The sequence below is a fragment of the Phaethon aethereus genome (genome assembly GCF_964289735.1).
Source record: "Phaethon aethereus genome assembly, chromosome: 3".
Classification (NCBI taxonomy): Eukaryota; Metazoa; Chordata; class Aves; order Phaethontiformes; family Phaethontidae; genus Phaethon; species Phaethon aethereus.
This window is the reverse complement of record NC_138576.1, coordinates 80,356,480-80,376,353: the sequence shown is the minus strand read 5'-3', so window position 1 is coordinate 80,376,353 and position 19,874 is coordinate 80,356,480. Positions and strand designations below refer to the sequence as shown.

Here is a 19,874-nt window from a genome sequence, read left to right as displayed (position 1 = left end):
AGAAAGCCAGAACCTTGTGGATCGGAGCCACAGTTCTACCCGCTCAGCAGCCTTATGAGAGCCCATCCTACCTTTCACCCGTTTCTCCCAGAGACAGGGCGATCACTCATGGCAATCAAGATTTCAGCTGTACCTCAAGCGTGACTTTTAGCAAGGCCTTGACATCAGCACAGTTCATACCCCAAGCACTGTTTTAGTCCCACACATGCACCATGTTCCCTTTCCCTTAGCAACACTTCTCACCCACGAGAATCAGGAAACAGCTCGGTATGTTTTCTACATTTCAGTATCAACCAGTCACAAGTGGTGCTCCCCAGGGCTCAGTACTGGGGCCACTTTAATATCTTTATCAACGATCTGCACGAGGGGATCGAGTGCTCCCTCAGTAAGTTTGCAGATGACACCAAGTTGGGTGGGAGTGTTGATCTGCTGGAGGGTAGGAGGGCTCTGCAGAGGGATCTGGACAGGCTGGATCGATGGGCAGAGGCCAGTTGTATGAGGTTTAATAAGATCAAATGCAGGGTCCTGCACTTGGGTCACAACAACCCCATGCAATGCTACAGGCTTGGGGAGGAGTGGCTGGAGAGCTGCCCGGCGGAAAGGGACCTGAGGGTGCTGGTTGACAGCCGGCTGAACATGAGCCGGCAGTGTGCCCAGGTGGCCAAGAAGGCCAACAGCGTCCTGGCCTGTATCAGAACTAGTGTGGCCAGCAGGAGTAGGGAAGTGATCGTGCCCCTGTACTCGGCACTGGTGAGGCCGCACCTTGAATCCTGTGTTCAGTTTTGGGCCCCTCACTACAGGAAGGATGCTGAGGTGCTGGAGCGTGTCCAGAGAAAGGCAATGGAGCTGGTGAAGGGTCTGGAGCACAAGTCTTATGGGGAGCATCTGAGGGAACTGGGGTTGTTTAGTCTGGAGAAAAGGAGGCTGAGGGGAGACCCTATCGTGCTCTACAACTGAAAGGACATTGTAGCAAGGTGGGTGTCGGTCTCCTCCCAAATAACATGCTGTGGCACAAGAGGAAACGGCCTCAAGTTGCACCAGCAGAGGATTAGATTGGATATTAGGAAAAATTGCTTTATGGAAAGGGTTTTCAAGCATTGGAACAGGCTACTCAGGGAAGTGGTTGAATCATCATTCCTGGAGGTATTTAAAAGACGTGTCGATGCGGCACTCAGGGACATGGTTTAGTGCTGGATTTGGCGGTGCAAGGTTAACGGTTGGACTTGATGATCTTAAAGGTCTTTTCCAACCCAAACGATTCTATGATTCTGTGAATAAAAGAATGTTTCAAGGCAATACATGTAGCAAGAAACTCTCAGATCTGAGGGGATTTTTTTTCCTTTTGTTACATATTTTATTTGTTACATATTTACATAACATATTTTGTTACATATAATTAACATATAATATTGTTACATATTGTTACATAATTTGTTGAATCCTTTTCCAGAAAATCATCAGTACTATATACAGCAAATGCATGCATCTGCATTTACGTAATTTTGTATCATATTCTTGCCTAAGTTGCTATTCAGTCATGATAAGTATATACAGTCTTTATCACATCTGGCACTGATATTTAAAAACCTCACACAGCACTGCAAACAAGGATGTAACGCACCAGCCAAGGCAGTACTAGTTTTGTGTTGTGCCATATCAACGTCCTTCTTCAAGGGATCTTCAGCTCCAGTACGGTCCTTCTTGGTCCTTTGTATTGCCACTGAATGATGTGGTTAGTGATCCAAGCTTCGCTGTCTTTTCAGTCATGAACTTTTAAAAAAACCCAACCAAGGTAAACAGTAAGCTACAAATTGCTTTAATTTACACAGCCGTGGGAGTATAATGTCCCACTCAACAGCAAATCAAGACACTGTCATGGCTTATGCTCCCATTGCAGCAGAGCTGCAGAGGACTGGTAGGTACTTCAGCAGACTGCAAACAGTGGTGGTCCTTGTCTCTCCTCCATCCTGCCCCTCTGCCCTCCAGCTCCTGCTCCTCTCTACCTTGCCATCCCACCATGACTGCTACAGTGTGGTGGAGTTAGCTTAATGAGCAGAGGATCCATTAATGATTTGATGAAAAGTCATGGCTGGGTAAAACTAATTGCGTTTATTATAAATATTCCTATATTCATAATGATTCAAATGCTGACTCAGTAAAAATTCTGACTGAATTAAGTCAGATTCTGGTCTTATTTTTACATATAGTCCTTAATAATTTCTGAAGCTAATAAAGTAAAATTCATATATGCATATTTGTGCTAGTAAATCCATTCCTAAGGAGGCGTTGCTAATGGTAGCTAAATACCAAGAAATGTATCATGTTTTGTCACCCATCAAGTTCCAACAAAAATCGTTGGAATAATTGCAACTCTGTACAGTTTGTCACCTTTTAAAAAGTGGAGTGTGAATTTTAGCTAGAAAGAAACAACTTTTCACAAAGAGAGGTTCACCAGATTATCAGCTTTGATGGATTCCAGCATCTGAATCCTGTGCCAAATGAAGAGAAGAATCTCTGAAGCAAAGCTCCATTCTCTGCTTAGCAGATAATCTCAAGAGGTGCCAGAAGACCTTTCTTCAATTAATAATTTTCTTTATTTCTATTATTCTCTTTAGTGAACATGTCACTGTTGACTTTGACCAGCCTCAGCCTTGGCATAAACAAATCCCGATGAACAGGTGGAGAGTAGAACTGGGCAAAGATTTATGAGACCTAACGCCTAAGCCCAGGTATGTCAGCAGCCTTGAGTCTGTTTCTTCATTTCCCTGTTTGCTTTCCTTGCCATGCTTTGCTCAAAATGCCATCTCTTTAGGTTAGTATTGTCACAGTGTGACCTGACTGTAACAAAAGCACAGTGAAGACCTACACTTAAATAGGATTTCCAGGTGGAAGTAATTAACAGAAACAACATAAATGTAAGTAGAACGAGCCTGGACATGACTTGATTCATTTACTCAATTACTACGTTTGGGATATTTCAGCGATATAGGACAGAAGAGAAGCAATTTTTCCTTAGAAAACAAGGAGAGTTCCTCTATCAACTCCACTTTCCTGATAATTCTAAGAGAGCGCGCTTTAGAAGAGTGTGAATGTTGAGAGAGGTGAATAAGGTTTCAGTTTTCCACGGGACAGTGTTATTCTTGTATCTTAATTCTTTTCCTGAAAGGAGTTGTAGATTTTGCAGAGACACCAAATGACTTGCTGTCACAGGCAGTGACACTGGTTTAGGTTGCTCAGTGAGAAGAGTCCTTCAGTGATAATGTTGTTCAAATTCTATTAAATAGTAAAAGAAGATCCATTGTCAGTTAGAATTTCACTAGTCTGTCTTGAATGATAAATATCAGAGTTTGTCCTTGAACTACGTTTATTATATTTCTTGTATCTCATGCACCACAGGTCCTTCATTATCTTCACAAAATAACTTCTGAACTTCACTCCAATAAATGCATAGAGCACAGGGTTCACGCAACAGTGTAAAAACGCTATGGCTTCAGTGGTGTATTTTGCATAGGTCACTATCTTGTCATTGTCACAAGATTTGTCTATCTTGCCCATATTTACGGCTATCACAAGAAGAACAATGTTATAAGGTACCTGGCAAACTAGGAAAACAGCTACAATTAATACGATCACACGGATTGCTTTGTTTCTTTTGGAATTCTGAGCTTGCTGCAAGGATTTGACAATGAACGTATAACAAAAAATCATGAATATGAAAGGTATAAAAAATCCAAATCCAACTTGTAGACACAGCAGCAGTGATTTCAGCATCGTGCTTTCAGACATTCTGTCAAATCTGTGATCACAAATCTCTTTGGTTTCATTGGTGGAGAAGCTGTAACTTTCACTGTATAGGAAAGAGGAACTGGAGATTAAAATTGATGATACCCACACAACCAAACAAATGAGTTTACTGTAAGCAAGCGTTCTTGCCCTGAGTTTAAATGACTTTGTTGCCTGTACGATAGCAATGTACCGGTCGACGCTGATAAAGGCCAAAAGCAGCATGCCACAGCTGAAGTTGATTGCATAGATACCTCTGGTCATTTTGCAAATGAAATCACCAAAAATCCATTTGTCAGCAGCATAATTTACTGCCCACAGTGGGAGAGTGAGAACAAACAGTATGTCTGCTATGGCCATGTTGAAGAGGTACACGTCTGTCATGGACTTGGTTCTTTCATATAAAGCAAAGGTCATCACTACAAAGATGTTACCAACTAGGCCGATGATACAAATCAATGAATAGGCAACTGGCAGAAATACTTTTGTGAAGTTCCTGACTTCCAACTTAGAACAAGGTTGTATAATTAGAGAAACATGGTCAGAATAGTATGGATCATCTGTGGTACAAGGCTCTGTCTGTAAAAAAGAAGATCACCAGTTAACACATAGCTGTCAACCTCTAATTTCTGTATAGCAGAAAGATGATAAATAACAAAGTCATAAAAATACAAGGTACTTTGGAAATCTTTCAAAAATTAGTATACAAGTATTGTATGGTTTGCTGATTTGAAATGGAAGTGACATTTCCTTTATGATTACTGTAATACTTCTGTCCCGTCCTTCCCATGTCTCAGCTTCAAACCTGTATCAAACTCATCTGAGGATAGCCCACATCCCTATTTTTTCCTCCAATGCCATGTGTTTTACACTGTTTTCACCGACCACACACCCCAATTACAAATGCATTTAACACTACAGAGGAGACTTGTAAAAACTAACTAGGGAATTTCATAAAATCTTAATTAAAATATGAATATGGAGATAATCTTTTTGGCTAGCCCAAGAAATTCCATCTTTAAGTACATTATGCAGAAAGGATTACTCTGCTGTCACAGAAGACTCTACAGTGTAAACATCTGAATTTGAAGTAGGGGTCTAGACTTCCTTTGCCATCAAGGGAAGGGTACAGGGCCTCTCTAACATTTATACATTTCATACTAATGTAGCTTGGATGAATCAAGCCCAAAAGCAACTAATTCTCTCCACTCAGCTACACAGGCAATCCAGGGTGGCTAACCTGAGACACAGTTACCTGCACCACAAACACCAAACCTTTAGTTACATTAGAAGAGTGCAAATCCAATAAACAGTGTGCTTTGATAGTGAACTCTGCTGTCAGAAACACCTCTTCAGCTAACGACTCCTGGGATTAGGGCATTTGGGCCAGCAGCCTCAAAGAGCTGGGACTCTCAGATTCATTGCTTTATTGATGTACTAATACAGTTTATCAATTCAGTACTTACAAAATTCATTTTGGCAGTACACTTCTCAGAAAGAAAAGTATGTTGAGAAGAACTTCAAAATACTTTCCCAAGGATTTCTGAAAAGAAAATAAAGTAGACTGGATTGGGAAATCAGCACAAGAAATGTGAACAAGTACAAAAACACAACTGGAAATAAATTCATTCAAAGAGAATCTCATCACTTCAATTATATCAACAATACACAAGAGCATCTCAACAAATCACACATCTCTGCAGCACAATGTGTAGTTATGAGAAGTGGATTGTTTCTATCAGTACCATTAAGAGCACAATCTTACACACAGGAAGTTTATTCATAGAGCTAATAAACGATATACAAGAATTTGTGACCTGCTTCACATTGACTTTGCACCACAAGAAATTAGAGTAAATGAAATTTTACTTTCAGAAATTCTGTACAACAATGGCAATCAGTATATTGAGGGACATATGGAGCAAATAAACAGCCCTACCTTAGTATACTCCATAATAGTAATACAGCACTTTAATTTTTTTTTTTTCACTCTGGCATTTTATCATTTTGTCTCAGCACTTTTACTATCACATTACTCACCCTTTTTTATTATACTAGTAAATTAAGAGTACCGGGGTAATTGCTTCTCATAGTGAAAAGGAGAATATACAACATGTGAACAGACTGAGCACTAGTGTTGTTTTGTCTTTGTTCAGTGTGCAGATCTTTGCGTTACATAACGCACTGTGATACCTAAGTATTTTACAACTGGTAATTAATTTGCACAACACCCTGTGGTGAGGAGGTATTATTACCTTTATTTTACAGGGAAGGAACCTGAACACTGAGTCATTACGGGAAGTATCCACTTGAGGTGTTCAGTCTGAGACACCTGTCCCCCTCTAACATCATTTTTAAGAGTGCTTGGCATTGTGAAGGACTTCAGTTCTGTAAAGGATTAAATTTATTGACTCTGGTTGCAGCCAGGCTCAGACTTCTCCAAATCAGACTACAGTCTAAAGTCACAGAGAGAGAAAATGGGGAACATGCCACTGGTGGCCACACGCAGAGAGCTGGGCTTCAATGACTTGTTTAACCTCACACAGGAACCCCGTGGGCAGTAGCTTTAGTTCCTCAGCATTCCCCTGCATAAGCTCAGCCCTCCTCTTCTTTCCCTTAGCTGCTCTGCATTATTAGTCCCTGTAATTACTGCTAAATAATTGCTAGTGCACTGGACGACATGAGGTCTCGCATTTGCTAAGGATGTGAATGGCAGTTCTGTCTAGAGTTTCTCCACTTCTTGGCAGTTGTGTCGCTAATTAGAAAGTTCCCATGGGTCCACTTTAAGTCTAAATAAAAAAATCCCTCTGGTTTGGGAATTACCTGAATTTTGAAAAAGAGAGACAGATAATCTGTAAAAGTGGGGTAGATGCACTCCAGATATAACTGGGAAGTTGGGGGAGGGAACGGACTGAACACTCTCCAAAAGCATAATGAGGATGAAACTCTCTGACTCATGTGGGGAGGCTGGCTCATGACAGAGGACTGCAGATGGGTTAAGACCCATACTGTGTCATGTTGCTTAAGCATCACAGCTTCTCTGGCTTTCCTGACCTTTAAATAAATCTTTAACCACCTCTTCAGTTTCCTCTGCCGGCTTTTCAATGCTGATTTTTAGAAGCTGCAGGAAAATGACAGCCTGAAACTGCTTGAACACCTTCTGAAGGAAGCTTTAAACAATTTAGAGTGTCTCTCAGAAGTGCAAAGATGTATAAGGCAGGCAGGGAAGTTGTACAGTTCACCTGGGGCTGTGGTCCCCTAGACCAGCTTTGAGCAACTCTAATGTCCATCTGCTGCTTTACCCTCCTCTGACCCCAGCCCGCCAGAACTCATGCCCTTGCTTGGTGTGTCTGATACCCTTTGCGCTTGGCTGCAACTACAGTAACTCTTCAGTTAGACAGCACTAATGGGGTACCTGTCTAGGTTATTATTTTTGAAACTGTTATTTTATTGTCGCAAAAAAAATACCTTTCTAGGTATCTTCCATTTATATCTTTCTAGGACATAACATGGTTAATATATATGCAGAGAGCCTCACAGCATATATCCTCTATAAAAGAGTCACTCTTCATTTCACTTAGCCAAAGCCACTCTCAAACATGAGTATAACGTGTAGAAGTAAGAAGACAAGGTGAAGGCATTTAGAAGAACGGGAGCACGAGTGTTTCCTACAGCCTGCAAGGCGGGCTAAGAGAGGAGATCTCCTCAGATTAGCACTGAAGAAGGGCCCTCTAGTCCTCAGAAGAGCTCAGCAGAAGGCCTGTAAGGAACAACTACTCATCATGGGAGAGTTGCGTACTCTCTCTGATGCTACAGGGATTCAGAACGGCACCACCAGCCACACGTTTATTCAGAAAAGGACTTCCACTGTCCAGCAAAACCTTCTTGAGGATGGTTGGCACAACAGTAGCAGAGAAGGACTCAGGCTGAAACCAGAATTGCAGAGATCAGATTTAGGACCTGATTTAAATCTCTCAAGTTGATTTCCTTTTCTGAATCTGAAACAGCGTTCGCTGAAGTTGTTAAGAAGGTGCACTGGCTGCAAAGGACGTTGAATCAGAACTCCTATAAACAGTGTTCTTTTCAATGTAAATCTTCCTAACAGTCTTTCTTCAACAGCCACCTTTATAATTTATAATCTGCATATTTGTGGATTTATTTAGCATTGATGTATTAAGTAATTATAAAAATTTATTTCCATGTATATAACAGGTTGGATGGGTGTTCTAACATTGTTTATATACTATATATGGGCCCATGTCTATGGCTGTGCACACAAACATAATTATGTTCTGAATATTAAATATATAAGCCTTGCATTTTTTAGCTATTTTTCTACTTTATCCACATTATCACATTTCTTTTCCCTATGAAAGCAATACGTGAGTACTCAAAAGAAAGACTAAACTACAATCTTAAATACTAATACATTACTTGAATTATGCAAGCAAAAGACAATGGATAAGAAGGACCTAAGGAAAAAGACAGATTTCTGTAAGGAAAATAATTCCAAGTACCTGGAGGAAATCCATAAGTATTTTTTAAGTATTGCACACCATTTTAAGTACACTCCTACTTACATGTTCGGTTCAATACATTCATCACACATACATACACACATTATAGACTACCTATTTTATTTTAGTACTTACCAGATTTGAAAACTGTCTGAAGATCAGGTGAAAGAGGATGTGTGATTCTGTTACATTCTTTTGTGGCTGCCTCAAGTGCATTTACCATCAGCCTCAACAGGATTACACTTTAATTCGAAAAACAAGAAATAACAGCATTAGTTAAAGGTACAGAGTTAAATTGAAATAATCACCACTTCCTCCTGACAAGCAATAACAATAACCTGCTTTTTTATGTGAAGGAAAATATTTAACCTTATCTGTGCCGGAAACATGCAAGCTGAAGGCAAGTAATTTACTAAATGAGCTACTTACAAAATGATATTATTTTTTTAAATAATCGAGCTAGCATTAGAATTATAAAAAGCAGGATGTTAATTGTCACTGTGCGCAGAACACATCCTGAATATATTTTGCAAAGGGTGCACTTAATGTCATGCAGATGAGCATTTCATTCTATGTCTCCCGAGTTTTAAAAGCTATAAACGTTTCTTTTCCAGACCTTAGTTTCTGATGACAACTTAGATGTTTGCATTAACAGGGGGAAAAAAAAAAAAAACCTAACAAAAAACCCCTTCAAACTTCTTACTTATTTTACAAATTGTGTGTGAACATTCAGTTGCAGCTTGTGATCTCATTGGAGGTGCCAGATGCCATTAATACAGGCAGCCTTGTAAGATATGATTAAATTAAGAGAATGCTGGCCCTAAAGAAATGGAGGATGATAGATGCCACGCTCACCTTTTTTTCAAAACTGAGCGTATCACAATAGCAGTGGATCCCTAACAGCTTGAGTGCGGCGCTGCTTTCCACTAACCATACCCAGTGAAGGAAAAAAAACGCTGCAGAGTGTCAAAATATGACTTGGTAGGTTTAAAGCATCATGTTGTAACGGTTCATAATCATCTGAGCAGGCATATTTCATTTTCTCGGTAGCTGATTTTCATAGGATCCAAGACCTTGACCTCAGCTATGACAAAATCCCAACATATTGGCGTGGAACAACACAGAGATGCTTAAAACCCCTGAAACGCGAGTCTCGGTTTCTCCTACACGAGTGTGCGTATGCGGACACAGTGCGTGCATGTTTCGGCTGTCCCTGCCGAAAAGCAGTCTTCACTGTTTGATGCATACAAAGCAAAAAAAGCGTGAAATCTAACTGGATTGTGACTACTCAGCTCCAACAGGCTCACTATAAGATTAATTTGGCCTCCTTATTGCTGTTTAGACTGAACTGTTCCCTGTCACCACAGATCTGGGGAAGGTTATGATTAAACCCGTAAAGTAGCTGGGCATTTGAAATACGGTTTGGTAAAGGCCAGTTACAAGGAGGAAAGGAGACGTGTGAGGCAGATGTTCTTCTCCCCAGGTGTCTGCATCCGGCCATCTTCAGAAGTAGAACATGGCACTGAATGGACCTTCGGTCTGTGGGACCGTTCTTGTATCCCTAGCAGCTGCCATGCTCAGCAATGTACCTTAACCCTCTGAAGCAGTCCAGACTTAGTGACTTGCAGCAGCTGCTGAAGGACTCCTGTGTTTTAACCGGCCTGTGGAGGCGAACAAGGAGAGCTGAGCCGCTGGCCAACGTCAGGGGCAGCTCACAGGCAGTGGAAGGTGCGTGAGCAACGATGTGGTGGAAGGTGCTAAATAACTGCACCGTATTTTCATTTTCTACATTGAGGTGATTACTGGCAAGGTGCCCAGACCTTGCGAATCTTTCGAGACATACTTAATCACAATAGTGAAGTACTTCTTACTGTATTATTTATTTCATCATTCATAACAATTTCCATCATTAAAACTTCACAGGTTTTCAGGCCACCCTTTTAACCTTTGCTAATAGAGGCTTTTACTTTTTTTTTACCACGTTTTTGTATTGTTTTTCTAACTTGCTGTTATTTGCATGTCAAAATGTAGTAATGGAATTACTAATTAACTTGATTTGGGCTTCAGATGAGGCTCTTAAGGTATTTTCTGGACTTTCTTGGAAAAAACCCACAAGCTTCACCTTTAAATCTCCTGTCCCTCAAGTGTTAGGAGGAATAGTACATTTACTTTTGATAAGCTGAGGTGCATATACTTTTGGTAATAGCATAGCTATATATGACAGCCTAGATGCTGTTTACAGAGAACTCACTTTCTGTCTAAATGCTGTCTGAAAAAAAAACACTGACTCCTGCTCACAGCGCCTGACATTTTGAAACCTGGCCTCAAAACCAGTTAGAAACAGCAAATTCAGAGTAGGAGCACGTTCTATGTCGGTAAAGGAATTTGCTGATATTTCACTGTGGGCCATTTCACTGTGGGCCTTTTGAAAGCTTCTTTCTCATAACTCTGGGACAGAGGAGATGGACCTGAGTCCTGCAAAGCAAACTTCATTACACAAAGACAAACCTAGCCCATGGCAGTCTTGCAAGCAGCAAATAAGTAGAAATCCCCTTTGTATTACAAAAATGGACGTGACTTCATATCACCTGCCAAGCCCATGATGATTTTGGTCTGTACTCAAACAAGCGCTTCTGCTGCTAGTAACAGCTTCCAGCACGCCTCTCAGACAACAGCCTACTTTTGGAATACCACCAGATTAGCCTGTGAAGCAGCTGAATATTATCAACACTATTTCATGGAATGAGAGTCATTGAAAGATAAATCTGAATTTTAATGGTTAATAAAAAGGTAAATCAGAATTTTAGCTTATCCATTACGAAAACTATTGCTCATCTTGTTCCGTATTCAGGTGTTTTCTAATTTAAATGTATCTCATGCTTTTAGTCTGCAATATATTCAATATTAAGCGTGAATAACAGTCTTTCAGAAGGTGAAGAATTCACCATATAGCTGAATGCCAAAGTTAATACAAGGTAATTAGTCCAACTTACCTTCTCAGCACGTTTTCTTTTGACCCAGTTACAAAGTGCAGACAGCTTTCCTTGCAGACGCTTTGTGCTTCACCTTCACGCTGTGGCAGGTGGAAAACACAGCTATTCGAAAATCTGCATGTTATGCAAATGAAGCCCCCACATGTCGTTCGTTTTTGTTCATATGTTAGAGCCCTGAAAGGAAATCTACTCTCGTTTAGCTAATACGGTTATTGTGGTTTCTCAAATCTCACCACATGTTAGTTTTCTGCCACCGCTAATTAAAGAAAAAAAAAAATGAAAGATAAGGAAAACAAAACCACCATCTGAGTTATTCCAGAATCCACGTGCTGCTTCTGGAATGACTCGGGATGTTGTTTTTTAAAATTCTAACAGAAAAGCAGCACACACTCTCACGCTGTTCCATCGTGCTTTAATTTTCATTCAGTTAAATTTAAATCAGTCTAATCTGATTCAAAAATCTGGCCATCAGCTGAGGTTTTGGTCTCTCCATCGTTCTGTTGGACTACAAAATGTAAACTATGTATTTACATTCCGGTTGTTTATATTACCTATTTAATCTTTTTTTAACATTACCATCCTATATTGTCAACATATTTTTTCTCATTAATTCTTCCAAAATTTCCTTCTTTTGTTTGCATCTGTCTTCTCACTTCCTGTCAAACATGCTTTTTCTGGGTTTGGTATTTCTGTATTTAATTTTTTATTCTCCCTATTTCTTTGTTCAGCTTTTCTAGATTTCTCTTATTTCCATCTCGTGTTGTCTTCATAATTTCTCTTCAGCTTTGCATTTTGTGTAGCACCACTCACTTGCTTCCCCTCTTATCTTTTTTGTTCACATTTTCAGCCTCACGCCCACCTGATTCTATCTACCCCCTTGTCTCAGACGCAGGTCTCCTCATGCGTTATGAGGTGTCAGGGACTGAAATAACATGATGCCAGCACTGACATCCATCCCACATTGACTGGCATCCATCCGTGTTTCAATTATTTGATCACCTCTGTCAAACCAGTTAGGGAAGACAGAGCCCTCCTAAGGCCTTCTACAGGGGTTTTTGCCACGGGAGGAAATAGGGCTCAGAAGGTTAAATGGGTAACCGTTGTTAACAGAGCACTTGGGGAGGAAAGGGACTGCATAATCAGTGTTTAGCTCGTGCCCCCGGGCCAAGAAATGTGATTGCATTTGTAACACCTCACAATCCATCAGTTTTCTTCCACCGATGCACTTGCTATTTAATTTGAAAGTGGAAGGAGGGTAAAAAAATCGATTGGAAACAGTTTGCTGATCATGTGAAAATGGTAAAGATGCAGAGATGGTTTCTTCTCAGACTGAACATGGAATTTCTGAAGGAGGAGCACAGTCATACTCAGAGCACTCCTCTGCTTCACTGTAGCATCACTTCTTAGAACTGCCCCAGCTCCTAGCTGGCCTGGCTTCCAGAAAGAAGTATAAAGCACAGTAAGTGTGTCCTCGCATTGGTAATCACCGGCTTCAGAAAAGCTGGTTAAAAATATTTTATTTTCTTGGAGAAAATGTTGATGAAAACAAACGTTTTAAACAAAAAATTGTCAGATTTTTGATGGAAGTTTGTATAGCAAAAAAGACAATTTAGAAAAACCACCAAGATGCACAGGTGAGTTATTATATGGTTGTTTATGCTTTTATTCTCTTTTGTGGTCTGAGCTTACCAATCAGACTACATTTCCTAGCTTTGGATGGAGTAAGCAGGCAATGAGTAATGCCATTCCACAGTCTAAGGTCTCACAGAAACCTAGACTGTAAAAGGTTTGGAGTTCATAAGGAACAACAAGTCCCATAAGACATACCAGAAGCATTTTCCAATTAACACATTTCAATTTTTCATCAGAATGTTTCTGGTATAGCTAAAGGCATTCTGAAGGAAAAATCTGGTTTATTTAAATCATGCTTTTTTTTCCCTTAAGAAACAACTTGAGCAAACAATTTTCTATGAGTTATACTCCTTTAATTGAAGAACTTTTACCTGAATTATGTTGTAGTTGGTCTGTTTCCTGCTATTGTCCTCCGGCTGCTTATCTTAAAGAGCTTTAAGAACCATTTCTGGTGAAAGCATCTCCTAAGGTTATGCCAGAAGTAATGAGCCTTTGCAGCGATGAACAGAATGATACAATCCTTGTATTGCCGAGGGGTGATTGAATGAAGATGTTAGGCACTCATAATTTCACTTATCTACCTGTTATATGGACCAGAAAACATATGCTTGTTCCTGAAATCCCAAGGAAGAAAGTATAACAGAAGTCCCAGGCCCTTGTTCTCCACCACCTGCACATTGCTTTGCATACAGCTGTGCATCACCCAGATGTTTTCTTTTCCTCAGTGGGAAGAGATTGCTTTCATTTTAAATGTCCTGTCTGAGGTCATGGGGGTAGAAAAGTGGCTTCATTCCCGTGTCTCCCCTGTCCAGTGGAGTTTACATATCAGAAGTACCTATTACAACATTCTTTGATCCCATCTGGGTCAATGAATCAGTGAAACCAAGCTCATGTTACTGCAACACTTACATAATATGTCATTATGAGACCAAACTTAATGCAGCAGCTACACCAAAAGACTTAAAACCAGATTCTTGCTAAAGTGGATCTAATTTTTTAAAAATTAAATGTATCACTACAAAGAAGACAAAATATTGCAAAGTATTTCCGAATAACTGCTGCCTTCTGAAGTAAATTGTCCTCTGTAAGAAAGTTCTGCTGAATTGCTTGCCAATGTATGACTAAGTTACAGTAGGCTGTAGAGGAGAAGTGAGTTTCTGTATCAGAAATGCCACGAACACAAGGCAAAGAGACAAGCAGAGTTAAATATGCAGTCACTGACATAATTTCTATGTTTTTGATGCTGTATTCAGACCATACCCGTTGTGGTAATGTTTTTTTTCTTGCTCACTCAGTCATTCACTCTCTGTTTCATGTCTCATCGAAATAACTACCAAAGTAGTTTCTCAAAGCCTGTCATCAGTCTATACTCCCAAGCACTGACATTTCAACCTGAGTATGTTGAATTCATTGACCTGATTTCTTTTTAGAATTGTACTTTCTTTATATGACTGTTTTTACAAGAGACCCACACCATGGAATGCCCCAACACCTCTCTTTCCACAGCAGTGGCCTTCATGGCCTGAGTAGGAGCTAAAAAATAGAGTTTAAAAGGTGCTTATATGCCAAATGATGCAATTGGTTGTTTAGTATGGAAATGTTAAGGCATCTGGGATCCTGGCTCCCACCTAAAACCACAAATGCTGAAATGGAAGAATGAAATTTGAATGTGTCTGCACAATATGCAGTCCCTGCGCTGGCTAGATGCAGCTCAAAGATTGCTTTCCTCCTGTGTGGACCAAGGTGCAGCTTGTGCTTTTCGGCCCATGGACCGTGATTTTCCCAGTCATAAAGACAAATTGGAGGGGTTGGCTGGCCACTTCAATGAGACAATGACTCCCTCATTTACTTCTACACCATAGGGCAGGCTGTAACCACTAACCACACCAATGATCTGAGGCAACCCAGAGAAAAACTCCCACAAGAGATTACTCTGCAAGGAGGAAAATCTCCTTCCAGGTCTTCTGCACAGAGGGAATCGCTGTTCTTAAACAGTCACCACTGAGATGCCACTTGTGCAGACTGCTGGAGGAAGGAGGTTGCATCCTAATCACAGATCCTCTCTATGGTCAGATGTGGATCAATGAGATAATCAAGCACATGTTTACATCATTCTGCTTTTAATAAGCTTTAAATGTATTGGGCACTTAACTTTTACTGCAGTCAACAGAAGCTAGGTACCTCGGTCCTGTTAGAGACTTGAGCATACCCATGGATTTCCATGTGGATTAGGAGGGAAAGTAAATGTATATTGGGGTGCTGTGCCAACCAGATGACAGGGAGAGCAAGTTGCTAACAGAGGATCCTCTGCTGTGAACAGCTAACACATCTCTCTCGATTCATATTGCAGCAGATAGTGCACCTTTCACTTCCCTTCTAAGAGTGGGCAACTGCAGTTATCGTTTGATCTCTAGGTCTTCACGCATGCAGTCGCTTACCGGTGGTTAGTGCTTTGACCAAATTGATTTTTCCACTGTGATTACAGAGGTGGTAAAAAAAAAAAAAAATTTAAAAAAGGAAACCAAAGAAGTAACAGGAGGCACGTTACTGATTATTTCCTCACAGGAGCAGCAAGTTGGAAACTGCTGTTGATTAACTCTGTGCTGCACAGAGAATGCAAGCATGTCCTTACATCTCATTCCTGATGGATGGTGGGTTTGTTTCCATAAATATAATCTAGCCCACACTAAGACAGGCACCTGATATCACTGTGGGGCAGGTATGTTGAAGAACCATACAGCACAGCTAAATCTACCGAAATAATACTACAGGGCAACAGGCTGGATAGTGAAGAACAGTAGATGACTAGCCCAGATATCCAGGTGTAGGTCTCCTGCCAGATGGCACTGGTAGCACAAAGGGACAGATTCAGTTATGTTGGCATTCTGGCATTGATTTGAACTTCAAGCTGGAAAACCAGAAACTTGGTTATGGCTCTTGGCCTTGGCAAGGAAACTTCTCCACCTGCAGCAAGCCCAAGACTTTTTGCCAGGTCCCTCTGTATCTTCCTTACCCAGTGCAAAGCTAGGCCTGATAGCTCAGGTGCCAGATGTAGTACAGCCTCCAAGGAATCCATTTATCTTGCTCTAAGTTAGATTGTTTTTGATGCCTTCCCAGGCCTTACTCATCTCTTCATGGTATTGTCCCTGATAATTGCAGGGAGACTTCGACTAGGTGACTTTTAAAGGTCCCTTCCAAGCCAAACTATCCTATGATTCTATGATTGTGTTGTGCAGCACAGACATGTTCTGCAGGGGAAAAAGAATGGGTGTCTGTAAGGACACACTTGAGAAAGCTGGCAACTGATAGCTACCCCTGCTCCCTCCTCCCCAGGATGTTTTGGTTGCCTCCACTGTTGAGATTTGGGAAAGTGTGCTAATATTAACCACTTCCTCCTTCACTGCAGTTTCCTCACACTTTGTTGACCGGGATTGGCAGACATCTAAATTTGCACTGGTCCATCACTCATCCCCAGTGAGCTCTCACTACCCTGAATCTTTAGCACCTATCTCAGGACTCACCACCTAGACGCTAGCAGGGACCCCCTCACCAGGATGTGCAGCAGCTGCCCATGGCTGCTCTCTGTGACCTCACTCAAAGCAGTCTTGAGTCTTCCTGCTTCCTCCTACAAAGAGGGACAGGGAGGAACCGATCTTAACATGCCTCAGCATAGTCCCTCTCTTCAGAGAGGTCCATCTGATGGGTATGTTTCTTTCTTTCACTCTCAAAGCATTCTTTGTCTCCACATTCAACTGACCTCACCAGTCTGTCTTTGGACTTCAGATCACACCTCAGCTGGGACTATTTGGGCCAGCAGTCTTGCTCTTTCATTACTTCACAGGCACAATATTCCTTTTCCTATTTCAAAACTCAGTTTCTCCCAAAGCACGTCTGACCATTACTAGCTGAAATGCTGAAATGACACCTGGCCCTGCCAGATATTTCCTTCTACCTGCTAGCAGTCGTCAAGGCAGAGATACTGCTCCTCTGCACCTTTTGCCTGTTTGTCTCAAGAGTATCTGCTCCCTGCTCAGTCCTGAGTGCCAGGACTAAGTGCCCTAACTCTCAAGGCACAAATGACAAAAACCATTTAGCAGGCTACCGTTTCATATGAAATACACAAAACCAGAATCCAAAACTGTAATCAGTTTCTCAAAGCAATGTTGGTTACATGAAGTTTGTGCAATCCGTTCCTTGAATTCTCAACATTAGTGTAAAGTGAAGGCACAAGGGTCAACACGCCCACTGCTAACCACCGTGTTTCATTTAACATCACAGCACCGACTCTTCAGCCCCTTCTGAATCAGGGAAGGCCTCAGTCTAGTGAGGCATTTAGACCTCTGCCTACTTCTAAATGTGTGAATAGTCCCAAAGGTGTTTTTCAGTCGGGTTTCAAGAGGCAGTTGAGCTGACGTGTCAGCTGCCACAGGCAGTGGTCCCCTACCTTCTGCTGGGCTCTGGCATCTTCCTTTCTCTCCAGCTGGCTGGTTTAACTTGCCAAAACAACAGAAGACTGTTCATTCTCTTTCTTTGTTGTTTTCTTGTTTGGGTTTTGTTTTTTTTTTTTTTTCAGGCAAGGAATTTCCCCTTTGTTTTGCAAACAGAACCAATTCCTTCAGGGGTGAGGCGAAGGCCAACGAGAAGAGCCCAGACCTTGATCCTAAATAGAGTTTGGTCTAGCTTGCCTCCAGTCCCTCTGCTTGTGGAAAAAGGGTTTTCCTTGGTGAGAATTGTCATTCCCACCCGCAACCAAGAGGGAAGGTCTCACCCACACAAGTGAGGTTTGTCCACACTACCACATTAACCCACAGTGATGCATGAAGTCTGGAAAGGATCCTCTAAGCCTCACCCTGACCTGGTTCAGGAGGGACAATAATGTCTTCCTGGCAGGACGCGATGTGTTGTCTGTGCTGGTCATGCCCGGTTCGCCCTGCTGCGGCTGGCACGCAGAGCAGCCCATCCTTCAGGACCCCCTTCTGCCTGTCCAGAAGAAACACATTTCTGTTACATTGACGTCAAGACTGGCATTTCTGCCAAGCCAGGTCTCTGAGGATATCTTCATCACCTAGCTCCACAACAGGGTGTGTTCCTCACGTCCATGTTCACACAGCAACCTACTGTCAGCCTGGGTGTGTGCAGGGGTTGTTTTCCTTTTTCCATTTTGACGGGTACAGGTGTTACATGACGCAAGCTTTACCTACTGCCTTCTGTGAAGATGAGGGGAAACCTGCTTCCCTGTCATCACCGCTCCCAGCACAAGCGGGAAGGGGACTTTTAGGTCTCAGTCCACATGGCTGAAAAGGAGAAGGATGTCATGCCACTCCCCACAGCAAATGCACGCAGCAGGACTAGCGGGGTTTGTTCCCCTTCGGATGCTGCCAGACTTGTCCAACCAGCCTGATCCACACCACCTCTAGCATAGGCTGTCTTGTGCCTTTTTCAAAGAATCCTTGCTGTTAATATTTCAGTGGTGCTAAAACAGGCAAGCAGCTTCCACTAATACAGGATTTTTGCTGCAATTTTCCCAGTAATTTTATGTAATAAGTACCATGCCTCAGCTGTGCTGGAGAAAGGGATGGAATCCTATCAGCTGAGCTCAGCCAGAAGGTTCCTGGAAGTCCTGAAGTGATAATGTGGGGCTGCTTGAAAAATTTAATCAAACAACTACAACAAAAGAGCTTGAACTGTGATGCCTCACTTAATGGTATTACTGAAGAGTAACTATGAAAGGAGCTACACCACAATCACTAGATTTGTGTCCTGTGTTACTGAGGCGCTCCTGCCTGAAAACCATGAGGTACACCTCAGAATTCAGAAGTTCCCCTGGCTCTACAGAAGTGGAACCTATGTCAGTATTAATGACTCAAAAAACAAATTCTTGGTACGGTATGGTATTGTGATAGTAATTTATCTCCTTGTGGGTTCCTCATTATCTCAACCAGCTGCAAAGTTTCAATACTCAGGTAGACGTTTCTCAGTGCAAAACAGTGGCAGGTAAGGGAAAGGCTGAACTTCAGAATCTACCCCTCTGCTCAGATGTGCCACCCTGCCCGAAAAGGGTGAGGGGGAGGCCATGCCACTGGTTGGAGAGAAGCTCTCAAGCATGTAATGTAGATCCTGCCTAGTTAAGCAAAATGGAGGATAAGTGTGAAGCCATTCCAGCCTGCGACAAAAGGTGTGTGGGAAAAGCCAGTATTTTTGCAGTTCTCCCTGAAGGTTTTCGTATGACTTTGAAGTAACTTTTGTTTACCCTAATTTTCCTTTTCCGTCACAGCTGAGTGCAAAAAGACTGTAAAAGGCAAGACAGAATGTTAGACTGAAAGATTTTAGAAGCAACAGGACATTTGTGGTTAAAAGTTATTTTAAGCTCCTAATGTAGAAGTTGCCCCCTCACTGAGGGCAGCACAAGGTTTTACTCTTAAAAGCTCCCCTCTGATCATATGTTAAATAAAAACCTGCTATTTGAATAAAGAAGAAAGAAGCTTTGAGAGAGTTCAATTTGCTATGAGCCATGTACTAAGGGTGCTTTGTTTTGGAGGGGGCTTCAGATGATTTTTGAAGAAGTTGAAATCTCATTATTCTAATCATTGGAGAAGACTAGAATCAGAGTTCTTTCTTTTAATAGTCCTAAATGCAGAGATTGCTCACTGCCTCCAACTTTATCTTGTTATATCTGATCTGTACCATCCTTTCATCTTCTCTCTTTCTACTCTCCTGCAAGGCCCAGAGTGGTTTTCGGTCTGTGTTAGAGTACTTTAGCATCCAACTCACCGTGCGGCTTTGAGGCTCTTGTAAGACAGCAGCTTCTTCCCGAGACAGTTGCCAGCTTGCTCACTCAAGGTGGATCTCTTCCGTCCCTGTCCCAGTCCAAGGCTTTGAACTTCAGACTAGGGTCTGAAACACTGCCCCTGCATGAGGACTTCAAAGCACGTCTCTGGGGTGCCTAATT

At 41.7% G+C, this 19,874-nt stretch overlaps 1 protein-coding gene across 1 annotated transcript; it reads right to left on the bottom strand.

The window, feature by feature from the left end:
* Nucleotides 1-3,276: 3,276 nt before the first annotated feature.
* Nucleotides 3,277-17,843, bottom strand: CCR6 (C-C motif chemokine receptor 6; the record flags this gene model as incomplete). The annotated part of the gene is made up of 3 exons (XM_081998562.1): nt 3,277-4,362; nt 16,476-16,550; nt 17,775-17,843. 3 exons carry the CDS (start codon nt 17,841-17,843, stop codon nt 3,277-3,279), a joined length of 1,230 nt encoding a protein of 409 aa, XP_081854688.1.
* Nucleotides 17,844-19,874: the final 2,031 nt, after the last annotated feature.